At 47.0% G+C, this 15,210-nt stretch overlaps 2 protein-coding genes across 2 annotated transcripts in view; one reads left to right on the forward strand and one right to left on the reverse strand.

Moving 5' to 3' along the window:
• Positions 1-2,709, reverse strand: part of TTC38 (tetratricopeptide repeat domain 38) — a 31,108-nt gene extending 28,399 nt beyond the window's left edge. Inside the window, exon 1 of the mRNA XM_070946819.1 lies at positions 2,667-2,709. Coding sequence (XP_070802920.1) covers positions 2,667-2,690 — 24 coding nt within the window. The 5' untranslated portion in view covers positions 2,691-2,709. The remainder of the gene's footprint in view (positions 1-2,666) is intronic.
• LOC139319582 (polycystin family receptor for egg jelly-like) lies at positions 2,689-14,520 on the forward strand. The gene is made up of 2 exons (XM_070947485.1): positions 2,689-2,925; positions 6,916-14,520. Exons 1-2 carry the CDS (start codon positions 2,689-2,691, stop codon positions 14,518-14,520), a joined length of 7,842 nt encoding a protein of 2,613 aa, XP_070803586.1.
• Positions 14,521-15,210: the final 690 nt, after the last annotated feature.

The raw sequence follows: 15,210 nt of genomic DNA on the forward strand, positions 1-15,210 counted from the left end.
TTACTACCGGTTCTGTGGGCGTGGCTTATTTTGTGGGTATGGCTTGTGGGGGTTAATGTGACTGGGTAGGCGTGGCCAACTTTTTTTTTTTTTACTTTTAAAAGCATTTTTTCTACAACCTTAAGAGGTTGCAGAAAAAAATGCTTTTAGGAGCCTCTGACGATCAGGCAAGTCAGCTGGGATCATCAGAGGCTTTTAAAGGCATTTTTTTCCCTACAACCTCTTCGACCGAAGAGGTTGTAGAAAAAATGCTTTTAAAAGCCTCTGAAATCCCAGCTGAGCCACGCGATCATCAGAGGCTTTTTTTTTAACTTTTAAAAGCATTTTTTCAGCCGAAGAGGTTGTAGAAAAAATGCTTTTAAAAGTAAAAAAAAAAAAAAGCCTCTGATGAGGTGGGCGGGGTAAGCGAGTGGCGACCGGGCCGGGGACCAGTTTGGGGGCATGGCCAGCCAATGTTATTACTGGTTCTCCGAACTACTAAAAACTTTTACTACCGGTTCTTGCGAACCGGAGCGAACCAGGAGCAACCCACCACTGCACCAGAGTCTGAAAACTATCTGGGAAATGGTTTTGAAACTTCAAAACGTTGCCAAGAAATGTCAAAGGAGTCTCCAGGAGTCAAGACTAAATTGAAGGGCACACAACATTGATGGGTTGCCCCCGGTTCGGACCGGTTCTCAAGAACCGATAGTAAAACCGGCGGGAGGCTCCGCCCACTGACCTGGACGTCATCAGGAAGCTTCTGTGCTGGGGTGGGTTCTACTTACCTTTACTACTGGTTTGCAACGGGGCCGTGTGTGTGTGCGCGCTTCTGCGCATGTGCAGAAGCTTCCTGATGACATCGGGTCGGTGGGCGGAGCTTCTGCCGGTTTTACTACGGGTTCTATAGAACCGGTCCGAACCGGGGGTAACCCACACTGTTCTGCGCATGCACAGAAGAGCACACACACAAGCGAACGAAGTGAGCCCACGCGTGTGGCCCCTTTGCAAACCGGTAGTAAAGGTAAGTAGAACCCACCCTGGGCACACAAGCACACGCATGCACACATATACGCAAAATCACCCCTCAAAATATATTCTTCAAGCCCTCCCCTCCCTAATCTGGCACTCATTTTCAGTTCAAAGTCCATCTCTTCACACCCCAGTATGCCTGGATCCTAGCATGGTATTATTTTTAATGTTTATAAAGGTAGCACTGCACGTAGATGGACTTTTCTCCTTCTGTTCAATCACGTACAATTCTGATAGATTGCCTGGGCAGTGTTTTGGCAAGGTTTTTCAGAAGTGCTTTGCCATTGCCTCTTTCCTAGGGCTGAGAAAAAGCAACTGGCACAAGCCGGTTTTGTGCCCAAAGTGGATCTAGAACTCCCAGTCTCCTGGTTTCTAGCTTGGTGCTTCACCGCTGCACCAAATTGGCTCTCACGGTCATTTATCCACATCCCTTGGGTTGAGATGTCATCAGACATCATGGCCTCACCACACACATCCTGTGCACCAGATTTTGTGACCTCATTTCAAGCAATGATGCTGTAGCCTATGTCGTGTCACTTACCACCCTTTCCCCAACGGGACATCTATTCAGGCCACCCAATCCAAGCAAGAACCTAGCCAGAAACTCCAAAAATCCTTAACCCGACTCGTTTAAAGCCAGTTCTACTTGCGAAACGATTGCAAAAACTTCTTCACGAAGCTTCAACCGCAGAGCCCTGCCCAGGAGCCCAAAATACAACTTCCTGCACTTTGTCCACGATTCGGATGGCCAGGTAATGAATAACGTGCTTCCTAACCTTTTCCCTCCTTCGCCTCACGCTTCCCACTCCGGTATTAAACTCTTGGGAACGGCTGCCAACCAGACCAGCGCAATTCTGCCTCCAGGAGTTGCAACAGCTGACCAAAGGGAACATCAGCCGGTCTTCCATGCCAAGGAAGCAAGCTGGCATTGCTCTCCCCATCCCATATCTCACACCTTGCCCCAACATCTGCTGCAACCTGGGGAAAACTGTGGGGGGGGGCACTTGACCTGCAAACTTCTCTTGCCCCCGAGCAGCTGGGTCTTTGTGACAGCCTGTGCACAGGAGGGATGGGGCACCACCAGGAAAAGAGCCTGCAAGAAGTTTGGCTTTGCAACAGCCACAGTCAAGAAAAGATCATTTTCTGAGTTATGCCACCCTCTTGGTTCAAGCAGCTCCAAGGTGGCATGTAAGTTGCCCTCGAGTCTCAGCTAACTCTGCAGACTGGGTGGGCAGACTGGCACCGAAGTGCCCCATAGTTCCACCCTGTAAAGGTCTATGGCTAAACTAAGGCTGAATTTGAACCCAGCTCTCTCTCTCTGTTCCTTAGGACCGCTCTCGCCTCTGCTCAGCCCCAGGCTGGATCTGGCCGGAGGGAACCTATGGAAGCCCCCCTACCCCACCCCTTAATCTCCGCTGATCCGGGCAAAGAAACAGGACGGGACAGGAGACCACTCGGAAAGCCCACTTGGCTGCGTCGCGACAGCGGGACGTTCTCCGGCCTCCACGGCAAAACCCACGGACGCTTTCAAAGCGGCTGCAGAAACTTGAAGCGGGGCAAAAACGGTCCGGAGCCCGGCCAAGACGCCCAGCAGCTCCCTCCACACACAAGCCCTCCCCGGGCCGGAGCCCCCAGCCCCCCCACCCCCGCCTCACCTTGCAGTCCCGTAGCCCCGTCATGCTGCCCCGGTTACCGCCTCCCGTCTGCGGAGCTCCGGCCTCTGAGCGAGGAAGGGGCGGCGGAAGGCAGACGCCGGGCGCCGCCTTCCAAAACGAAAGCGCACCCGCCCCGGCCTGCCGTCGGCCTGCCGGGCTCCTTGGCGGCGTCGCAGGGCGGAGTGATACTTCGCTCCCCGTTCTCCTCTGCCGGAGCTTCGGCCTGCCCCGGCCCCGGCCCCCCACACGAATCGGGTTAGTGAGTGCCCCTTCGTGAGGTGGCCGAACCCGCAGCCCTTATAGGTGCTCCGTCACTCGAGTGTCTGTGGAGATTCTCCGTCTTAACAGTAACAGAGTGGGAAGGGGCCTTGGAGGTCATCTAGCCCAACCCGGGAGACCTGTACTAGGGATTGGAGCCGCCGAACTGCCGACCTTTCTGACCGACAAGTTCAGCGTCCTAGCCACAGGTCATGGTTTGTTGCTTTTTCAAGAGGCAACTGGACTTTCCATCATTTGGGGTTTTTCAGAGGAGATTGGACAAATGGTATATGGTTTTCCTGACTGAGCAGGAGGTTGGACTAGAAGACCTCCAAGGTCCCTTCCCTAATACTGTGGTGCTGTTATTCCATGCCGGGCAGAAAATTGAATATTTCAAGATTTCACTCTTGGGCTGAGAGCTACCAGCGAACTGAAGAAGGGAAAGAGTGACTTGGAATGATGATGATGATGATGATGATGATGATGATGATGATGATAGGAGGAGGAGGAGGAGAAGAAGAAGAGGAGGAGGAGGAGAAAGAGAAGAAGAGGAGGAGGAGGAGGAGGAGGAGGAGGAGGAGGAGGAGGAGGAGAAGAAGAAGAAGAAGAAGAGAGGAGGTGGTGGTGGTGGTGGTGAATTGCCATCAGTCAATTGCAAAAGGCAGCTTTATTTGGAACAGCTTCCATCCTGTGATATGTAACACCATCAAAAATCCAGATTTGCCTATCCCAGGTCCTTGGTATTATTTATTATTAATAAATAATAATAACAATAATATTAACAATAATGAGGAGGAGGAGGTCAATTGCCATCAGTCAATTGCCGAAGGCAGCTTTATTTGGAACAGCTTCCATCCTGCGATATATGTAACACCATCAAAAATCCAGATTTGCCTATCCCAGGTCCTTTGTGAGGACTTGATGGGTAGACAAAATGCCAAACCCAGTCTGAACATCTGGCTGACTGTGCAATGATCAATAATAATGATAATATGTGGTTGTGGGGCTTGTGTGCTCTTGAAGAAGATGAGAGCTATGCCAGAGGTTCAACCGTACTGGACAGGTCTCATTAGAGGAGTCAGACAAAGAGTGTCTCTCCCATTAAAAATATCATGAGACGTACATTTCAGAAAGCCATACCAGCTCGCATGTCGCCCGGGTTAATATGGTCCGTGCTAGATGTTGAAATTCCTAGATATCTGGTGAAAAATGGGGGCCAGCAGCTGCAGAATTACTGGAATAAAAGGTGTGTCTACCTGTCGCAAATACACAGTGATTGAAAACCAGTAATAATAGTAGTAATAATAAAACAGTAATACTAATAGGGATTTTGCAGTATCCTTCCCCCAGGAGTGGGGTGGGAATGGAGATTTTGCAGTATTCTTCCCCTGGAGTGAGGTGGGAATGGAGATTTTGCAGTCTCCTTCCCCTGCCACACCTGTTAAGGATATTGTTGTGTTACCAACCAGCAGAGTAAGTGCACAGAGAAACGGTACTGAGAGCAATGAATACAATACATACAAAGTGGTTTAACAAAGCTTTTACTTTGTAGTGAAAAACAATTGCATAGTCTTTTAGTCAATCCAAGTCTTTAGCCATTCAAATCAGTCCGAAGTTACAGATGTCTTCTTACCAGAAAAACAGCAGTAATTCACACTGGTAACAAATCACGATGGCAGCATATCAATCCACGTCTTCACACACGACAGTAACAGTTCCAATCAACAGTTCCAGTCAAGCAGCAAGTCAAGCAATGATGAGAGCAGGTCCAACAATGACTATAGCTCGGCTTCCTTCTTATATACAGTTTACACTAGAAATTATCCGCTTAAGATAAGTGAAGTCAGCAGTGCAATGACTCAACAGTACAATTATGATAATTGCAATCAGCAGTCAGTCAGCAGTCATTAGTCATTACAATGACTCAGCAGTACAATTACTCAGCATTACATTTAAAGTTATAGAACACATATATTGCCTGGACAACTTGTTAGACTTATAGCATATCCTAACAACGCCCACTAAGCCGGTAGTAAAAAAATTTGAATTCCACCACTGGACGACACGTCGTCATGTAACATATCACAACTTTTTTCCCCTTTGCTAAATCGGGGGTGGGCATGGCCAGCATGTGACGCATCCAGCCCGCGGGCCGCAAGTTTGACGTCCTTGCTCAAGAGCCTTGAAACCAAGGATATCTTCGGGAAGAGTCAAAAAAATCATGCGATCAAAGCAAAAATAAAAAAGGTTATTAACAGGACACAAAACGTGGCAAAACTCAGCTTGCTAGACAGGCAAATCAACAATGTATTTTTCTTCAATAGCGTTAGCCTTGTGCATGAAACAGAGTAGGCAAACAGACACACATGTGCCCACACACACACACACACCCTTTGCACTCCCGGCCTGCTAGCAAAATGAAGCAAATGCTACACCAGTGTGCAACTCAAGCATAACAAAAATTATACAAACTGAGAGCAGTGTTTGTGAGGCTTGACCATATCCTTAATTAAATGTTTCTCAACCATGGCCACTTTAACATGTGGGGACTTCAAGTCCCCACGTGTTAAAAGTGGCCATGGTTGGAAAACTCTGCCTTAATTGTTCTTTCCTCTTCGCTTTCCCGGGTCAGATCCAGTGATGGGTTGCCCCCGGTTCGCACTGGTTCTATAGAACTGGTAGTAAAACCGGCGGGAGGCTCCGCCCACTGACCCCGACGTCATCAAAACGCTTCTGTGCATGCGCAGAAGAGCGTGCGGAGCCCCACTGCGAACCGGTAGTAAAGGTAAGTAGAACCCACCCCTGGTCAGATCCAGGTGTGGGCTGCTGGGGATTTACAGGGGTTCGGGAGAATCTCTAGCTAAAATTCTGTGCAGTTTGGAGAACCGCCAAATCCCACTCCTGGCTGGCCCCGCCCATCCCTTCCCTCCCCTCCCAGGAGTCTCCACACAGCCCATTTTGGATGCAGGTAAGTGCAAGGTTTGCACAGAGGCTCAGGGAGGGCAAAAAAACAGGCCTACTGGAAGCTCTCAAGCAGGCTGGAAATGGGTCTGTTTCCAGCCTCCAGAGGGCCTCTGAAGCCTGGGGAGGCCATTTTTGCTCTCCCAGAAGCTTGAGTAAAGCCTCCGGAGCCCAGCGAGGGCAAAAACGCCCCCCTGCCATGGTGCAGGCGGCTGACTAGGCCACACCCACCATGGCCACGCCCACCCAGTAACTGGGCAGAGAAATGGTTTCTAAAATTTTTGGATCCCACCCCTGGTCACATAACTCTTCTTTCAGTCTAAACCAACAGGATTGAGACATGATTGCTGCAATCCCGGTGAGGTTGGAAAAGATTTGAAAAACGGTGACTCACGTATTAATGTTTAAGCCAATAGCTCAATGAAAACATTTGGAAACTGTCGCAGGCCTCCAAACCATCCTCTCAAAATGGGATGGGATTGAAATCAGATTCTCAAAAGATAGACATGCTTTGTTTTGGGTGCAGGATACCCGAGGCACATCCAGGACAAAATGTCTGGAACATTTTTGGGATCGTCTCTGCAGCTAATTAATGAATCAAATTAAAAGATTTCTACCTCGTCCATCTGAAAACACAATTCTGGGAGGGTCACAACGCAAATAAAACAGCCAACCATAAAATCAATACAAGTAGTCCTTGAGTTACAACAGTTCCTTCACTGACCATTCAAAGTTACAACGGTGCTGAAAAAAAGTGACTTACGACCATTTTTCACAAGATCTTTTCACAAGACAATTTTACAAGATCTTCCACAATGGCCTGGAATTCCAGTTGCTCGGGGCAACCGCTCGGGTTCTAGAATCAAAACAATCTGTGTCCTTGGCTGGAGCTGGATGCTGACAAGCTGTTTCCTGAGTGCTCAAACACCCCCCCCAAATGCATTGCCCAGAGCTCCTGGTTGTTCTGTTGGGGTACGTTGGTCAGTGTACAATAGCCACAACGCATCATATTTGGCCTCCCCCTTTGCAGGTGACCTGCTCAAATGCCCAGCACCGTGTCTACCAGAAGCACGACACTGAACTGAGCCTCTCATGCGCCTGGGATGGACAGGTTGACCTGAAGTATTCCAGGATGCCTGAAGGGACACCAGAGATCGAGAGAGGAGAGCCAGATACCCAACTTCTTCCTCCTCCTCCTCCTCCTCCTCACTGTCAGTGGTACCAAGACGCCATCTTGGTCACGCAGACCAATGACTGGTCAGGTCAGCTTGTGTTGAGCAAAGGCCTGGATGGAGAAAGGCCCTACTCACCCTGGACCCTGACTCGGATTGTAATTCGGTGCATGTCAGCCCTGTGCGGCCAGCCTCCCTGCATTCACCACAACTTTAGCGTTGAAATTTCCAGGCAAGACGTCCAGCTCTTCCTCCTGTCACCACAGAGCCTTCCTATCTGGGAATGGCAGCCTGTGACGGTAGGCTGGTGCGCACGCCTCAAAAGTTCCTCCTGGAGCTACCGCTTGAAAAGTGAAGGGGGCAGCCCTGCAGGCCACCTCATTCCCAGCAACCAATACAATGAGCCCTTTGCTTCCACTCAAGGCCTCCCCACATCGTTGCCCCATGTCTGCGAAGTCTATTATCACTACCACGTCGCCGTGCGTTATCCCCAGCGTGGATTCTATACAGTTTTGTTGCACCTAGAGAATGGGCCTCCCCTCAGCCTTAGTCTGAGCATCCACGTGGAGCCTGCTCTTCTCCATGTCTTCAGTGCTTCTTCTGCCCTGCTTAGCCGAACCCAGAGGTCTCTCGCCCTCTCCTGGAGTCTCCAGCCTCTGAGCTCCAGCGTAACAGCCTACACACTGGAGGATCTGCAAGGACAGGAGGAATGTTCTCTCTCCTACAAATACAATCCTTTTGCTCTGCAAAGCAATTTCTGCGCTCCGCCCATTTCGCAAGCTTCTGGGAAGAAGGTAATCTCCAGAATCTACTTCCGTACTAGTAAAACGTTCTCCGAGAAGCTGAACGGACACTTCAATTTCTCTAACGACACTTTGATTTTCCAAGGAAGCAATGCTGGCCCGATTTCCATCAGGCTGAACCCACAGAAAATCAAAGAAGGGACATACCTTTTTAGCCAGGAATATGGGCTCTCGTATTCCACCCTAGAAGGCAGCGGGCCCTCCAGTCTCCACCACCTCTTTTTCCAACAAGTGGCCCTTTCTACCCTGATTTCTATTGAATTTGTGAAGATGCAGTGGTTCAGGTTCAGCGTGCACTTATATCTGAACCGAAAGGAAGGTCTGTTCAAATCCTTGGCCGAGAAAGAGATGGAAGTTCACGTTTTCAGTGGACATTCTCCCGATAAAAACTTTGTCTATGTTGTGTGGTTTATTCCCGTGCCACACCCCTACTTGCAGTGTGACTGGGCTTTCCACCTGCAGCTTTTTCATTCCAGGAAGGAACACCTCCTTTGGAATAAGACATACACCTACAGGGACCGTGTTAAAAATGCCGTTCGTTTTCTTCCTCATTCGGTCTTCTCTTTCAGACCCACGCAGTACGCAGGCTTCGTAGCAGAAGTGAATTGCAGGCAAAATGGACTCGTACGAGCTGTTTTAACAGCCGCTCTTGGGACTTACGCTTCAAAGGTGATGGAGCCAGCTGTGCCCTGCCAGAAACGTTATTGTCGTAAACTGACCATTGCAATCCATAAACCCAACCCTTTGGATCCTGTGCTGCATTATAAGAGAGAGGAAGACGTCACTTTGCAAGCAACAGCCGAAGCGAAATGCAGGACTCGTCCAGTTCTTGAATTTCTTTGGAAAATATACGAGCTCAGCACTGCATGGTCGATTCCAGATTGGCCAAACCCTCTCACACTCCCCGAAGGGATGAACACAAGGGGTATTGTGTTGCACATACCTAAAAATGCCCTGTCGTATGGCTTCTATCATGTTAATTTGACCATGAGCGTGCATCTACCTGCAGAAAATATAACATTCGTTCGGTCCGATTTGGTTTTCCTCCAAATTCTAGAAAGTGGGTTAAGGGCAGTTATAGCTGGAGGCCTCTTCCGGATCGTTGGCATTTCTGATCAATGGTCCTTGGATGGGTCCATATCTTCGGATCCGGATTCTACTGAACCTCTGGAAGGAATTCTGTTTCACTGGTTCTGCAGCAAACGGGAATTAGACTATTCTGCTATGAAGTTAGGTCCAGGTCAGAAATGCCACTCGAGACAACGTGATCTGTACTGGACCCACTCGAAAGAGCCGGTGCAAGTCGTGGAACCAAAGACCCTTCAGGAAAACACAACGTATTATTTTAAGCTGGTCGCTATCAAGAAACACCAGTCTGCAGCTGCGTTTCAAGCTGTTCAGGTCCTTGCTGGTTCTGGGCCTGTCCTGCGTATCATCTGTTTGGAAAACTGTGAGAAAGGCATCAAAGCCACGGAAAGATTGGTTCTGTACGGGAAGTGTCTGAATTGTGCAAAAGCCCATCTGGTTTACTTTTGGAGCCTCCTTTCAGCAGATTCCAAGGAAATATATTTTGACTGGGCTTCTAAAACAACCACTGGGAGAACAAGTCCGTATTTGCATATAAATTCTTTGGCCTTTAGCTCCGTGGCTGGCCAGTTGTATATCCTTAAACTGAAAGTGAGTATGCAGGGAGTCCAGTTGGCTGTGTGTAGCTACTCCTTTTATGTTCACATCCCCCCGCAAATTGGAAAGTGTTTTGTCGAACCAAGGGAAGGCATTGCACTGATGACAAAATTCACCCTCCGGTGCTCTGGATTTGATGACAAGAAAGGACCTCTCGTCTACAGAGTCGTTGCTTGTTCTGATCTAACCCAAATAGCTAACGTATCATCTTTGCAAAATAACACACTTGGAACTATAGTTTATCTTGGTCATCGGCGGAGCACCCCGCCCTCATTTCTTCCCAGCGGTACACCCTCTGAAAAATATGCTCTGAACATACTTATTCAAGTTTACGACACCGATGATGCTTTTTCACAAGTCAGCTTGCAGGCAACGGTATTTGAATCAAGGACCAGCAAGCCAACGGATCTGATTCTCAATGAACTGTATCAGCTAGTTGGACAGCTCAATAGCTCTGCCTCTGTCTTCCTTGACACCGAAGATTACTTACACGTGGGCTTCGTTATCTATATGGTGGCTTCTGAATTAAATAACATTGAGCCGTCACCCAGTTTCTACCATTCTAAAACTGAATTACGAGAAATGCTACTGAACGAATCTGCGCGGATTCCCCTGACCGAGGCAGGGATACTAAACCAAGTAATCTCCGGCATTTGTCAAATAACTCAGAATGCAAATGAAGTCAGTAGGAAATCCCAGCTGATCGCGGTCCGAATCCTCCGAAAGACCAGCGAAGCTCTGAAAAGACACAGAGACGTTGATCTCGGCTCTCAAGAAGCAGAGGTCCTTGCCGGTGGCATTTTTACTGGGCTGTCCAATGTGTTAAGAGCTTCCCTCTCGAACCCCAGGAATGGGCCTGCAAACACCATCAAGGAAATCATTTCAGTGTCAGAGTTATTGGCAGATGTAGTTTTGCAAGGCAAAGTCCCCGGGGAAGACCACGTTAATATGGAAGCCAAAGGCTGGTCCATCCGTTTATGGAAAGAGGAAAAGCGGGACGTTTCTAGGACTCTCTCCGAGAGGAGATCTTGTAAGAATTGCTTTTATCCTAACGTGAAATTGGAAAGCCAGGAGGAGTTACCAGCAGATGCACCGATTTCCGTGGTTCATTATGTATTTGAGGAGAATCCTTTCCCTTGGCTGAGGAAGGCAGTAGATAATCACACGGTCGTGATGGGGTTCAAAGTGGCTGGCGCCAAAGCAAATGGTGACGTCATTGGGGTCACCCCTAAAGTGGCCGAAGTGATCATGGATAGAATAGATAAGGATCCCATCGCATTTAATCTGACGATAGGGCTGGATAAAAAGCGTGTGGTAACAGCTGGTGGGTTTAGCATAGAAGTCAATAGAAACTCTCCAGACATATATGTCCAGATTTTGTGCCATAGGAACATCACTTTCAATGTCTCCATCTACTTGGGACTCAATTTTAGCTCCCCCCCACTTGTGTCTTACATTGCTTTCTCTGACAAACCTTCTACCCCGCAGCAAAGGGTGACCAATATTGAATGTGCAATTGAGGCTCCATACATCGTTTGCCTTCCGCAGGCATTGCTCTGGTCTGAACTTGCAAGTAAACAGAATATTTCCGTGGTCCTAAGATCTTCACCCGTGGTCAGAAAGCAGACCACCAAGATAGTTCGCATTGTGGTTTTTACCGCAAGCTGCCGAGATCTGGGTCACCTTCCAAATTTTGAACTGTCCGACGAGACCTGCCACCTTGGCCCTCAGACCAGATTGTCCAAACTGCACTGTATCTGCAGTGCGAACCCCAGAATGGCTCAGCGCCAATTATCAAGGCCTTTAAAACCTGAAGTCAGATTTGTCAGTGGCACATTTGTTATTTACCCCAATCCTTTGGACATCAAGAAAGTACTCGTAGCAAGTTTTGACACAAATCCCGTGACAATTTTGACTGTGTTTTTCATTTTTGCTGGCTACATCTTCTGTGCATCCTGGGCCATCATTAGAGATAAAGATGACATCAGGAGAAAAAACAAAATCTTTGTCTTGCCAGATAACGACCCTTATCACAGAATGCATTATCTGGTCACCATCTATACCGGAAGTCGCTTGGGATCCGGAACCACGGCTGATGTATTTCTTGAATTGATTGGGAGGGACGGTTACAGTGATGTCCATCGAATGAAGCACCCCAAATTCCCAACCCAGTATCGCGGAGCTGTTGATACTTTTCTCTTCGCTACAAGATATGACCTAGGGGATATTTATTGCATTCACATCTGGCACAATAACAATGGTTCTTCCCCAAACTGGTACTTAAGCAGAGTCAAAGTATTTAACGTAGATACTCAACGATCGTGGCTATTTATATGTAGGAAGTGGTTAGGCCTTGGCAAGGCGGATGGCAAAATAGAAAGATACATTTTTTCTTCGAATCTGAAATCAAGGTTAGAGAAAATGGATTTCTTTCTGATACACCTGGCTAAAGACTTAGAAGACGATCATCTCTGGCTTTCCATATTTTCTCAGGTAGTCACCGGTACTTTTAACCGGCTACAGAGAGTTTCTTGCTGCCTGGCTATAATGCTTTCAACTTTGCTCCTGAACATCATGTTCTTCAGTGGTGAGGAAGAAGAAATCATGTCATTAAAATTCCGGATTGTGAGATCCATGTACATTGGGGCTTTCAGTGCTCTATGTTGTGTTCCTTTACAGCTGACAATGACCGTCCTATTTAGATACTCTATGGAAAAACCTTCCGATGACAAGGACGATATGGTACCTGACTATAGTCCCTCATCTTCAGAAACAAGTGAGGAAGATGAAGAAAGCTCCTCATCGTCCAGTAGTGATGAAGATGAAGGTGGTAGTATAACTATCTTCTCAGAAAAGGAACCCCCTAAAATTAGCACAAGGAAAAGGATAATTATGCTGATTAAGGTGTTTACTCGAAAGCCACAGTTTGCCTGGTGGTGGAGATATGTCGCGTGGGTCATCGTTTTTTTCATGTCTTTCGTCTCTGCCGTGTTCATCATCCTATATGGCCTCACCTACGGCTATAGCACCTCCACAGAATGGTTCATAGCATCCATGACGTCATTTTTTCAGAGTGTCTTCCTGCTGCAAACCCTAAAGATGGCCCTCAGCTCAGGGGTCAGTACCATTAGTATCAAGTACTGCAAGCACATCTCCTGGGTATCGGCAGAGCAGTACCAGAAGATGAAGCTGCTGAGAGTGAATATAGATCCTAGGGATGTCAGAAAGATTCACCACGAACTGGTCAAGATTAGGCAAAGCAAGGAATATGAGCCTTTGGAAGAGGACGAAGTCATCATCTTAAGGAAAAAAGTGCGGGCACAACACCTGGCATTTGTTTTCATCAAGGACATCATTTGTCATCTTATCTTTGCCTCCTGCGTTCTAACCGTGGCTTACTCTACTGTGCCCACCGTTTCCTTTTACCACAACAAAGTAATCCATGATAAATTTAATCTTGGTCTGTCCAAAGTAACCAAACTTGAGGACATTTACGTTTGGATGAGTGACACATTTGTACCACTGATACATAATGACTATCTACCCACCTACCTTTCAGATTCATGGTCCAAAATCCTGGGTTTGCCCAGAATGAGACAGGTCAGAGGTCTGCATCTTGAAAGGCCTTGTTTTCCTCCAGGCCATTTTGCCAACAATTACTTGATCGGCCAAAGATCCTGTCACTATGATTTTGTTAATGATCCAGAAGATCAAAAGCACTACCTTGGGTCATGGACCAAGCCGATCAACATGTCCGTCTCCAGCCACGTTGCCAATTTTCAAGGATTCACGTATCAGTCAGATATTGATCAATGGGAATATAAGTCTTACGGTGTGGTAAATTCATATGGCCCAGGGGGATACTCGTTTTATTTCTTCCCAGGAGAACAACGACCAAATACGACAATAAGATTAGAAGGTTTGCAAAGCAATAAATGGCTTGATAAAAGGACCCGGGCTTTGATTTTTGAGCTGACAACCTTTACTCCGGACGTAGGGCTATACTGCAGTATCACAGTCATTTTTGAGTTTACCAACTTTGGCATCATTAGTTCAACTTTGTCGGTTCATTCATATACGCTCTCTAAATTCCAGTACGAAAGCACCTCCCGGTTGGTAATTTATGGACTCATGATTTACATTCTTGTCTTCTACTTAGCGGATGAATTTCATATGTTACGTCAAGAAAGGATAGGTTATCTCCAAACAGCGACCAATTTAAATAATTTCGCCATAAAGAACATCTGTATGTTTTTTATACTACTCATTGCCCTGAAATTCAAGATGGCATTTACCTTACTGGAGTTTTATCTACTCAATCCAGAAGAATTTGTCCCCTTCCACGTTGTTTCTCAAATTGACCAGCTCTACGTGATGGTGGCGGGTATTTTAGGTTTTCTCCTGGTGCTGAAACCCTACCGATATTTCAGGTTCATGTACAAGGTGCGCCTTGCGGAGCAAACCATGTCAGCAGTCTTCCCTGTGTTTCTTAATTTGACCGTCCTCGCCATTCTGTTGTTTTGCACGTTCATGTCCTTCGGCTATCTCATATTTGGTCAGTATGAGTGGTCCTTCAGCAGCTGGGTTCACTCTCTGCAGACTGTCGTTTCCTACTGCTTTTCAGGATTTAAGCAGATGGACGTTGCGTCGAGATGGTGGCTCACCATATTTTTCCAATCGTCGTTCCTAGTTACAGTGATGTTCACCTTCGTCAATTTATGGAGAAGCCTCTTAATATCAACTTACACATCGATGAAACAGACCGTTTACGAGCAACATTCGGATGAAGCCGAAGCCATCAACTTTTTGTATTTGAAGTTGCGAAGCATCTGGCGTACTTTAACCCGCCAGCCAGACTCTGGAGACGATTACGTCAATGTTACCATATTTGGTAAATCAGTAGTTAGGGATAGTCAACAGCCAGGGCTGAAATGCAGTAAAATAGAAGGCAAGAAAATGGTTTTTCTTACTGTTTGAGAAAGGCTTCCGTAAAAATCAGGTACATTTTTATTGCTTCTGTCCCAAGCTGAGCTCCATAGAGTTTTCTCTTGCAACCATCTTCATCTTCAATGCAATTTTGACTCCTCCCAAATTCTTATTCATCCTGTAACAACAAGCAGCCCATTACTTCGTACACATTGCCATTTTTTAAAAAAACTGTTTTGTTCTACATTCCAGTTATTATTCTAATAAATAATCTATTTAAACCTCATGCTTTTTCAAGTGAATTTTTTTTTGGAGGGGGATTAGTAAGACTAGACAATTCTGCCATTGCAGCAGATTCTATTTGCCCTGCCTTTTGCAATCAGGTTGAACAAATAAAATCAAATAACAAACAGAAGCAAGTCAGTGCAAGACAACTGATAATGTGCTACCATTTTTCTAGTTTTTAGCCCAGAGGTGGTATTCATCAGGTTCTGACCAGTTCTGGAGAACCAGTAGCAGAAATTTTGAGTAGTTCGGAGAACTGGCAAATATCACTTCTGGCTGGCCCCGCCCCCATCTATTCTCTGCCTCCCGAGTCCCAGCTGATCGGGAAGAAATGGGGATTTTGCAGTAACCTTCTCCTGGAGTGGGGAGGGAATGGAGATTTTACAGTATCCTTCCCCTGGAGTAGGGTGGGAATGGAGATTTAACAGTATCCTTCCCCTGGAGTAGGATGGGAAT

Source organism: Pituophis catenifer, unplaced genomic scaffold, assembly GCF_029215685.1.
Source record: "Pituophis catenifer annectens isolate HBS135680 unplaced genomic scaffold, rPitCat1.0.hap2 SCAF_7, whole genome shotgun sequence".
NCBI lineage: Eukaryota > Metazoa > Chordata > Lepidosauria > Squamata > Colubridae > Pituophis > Pituophis catenifer.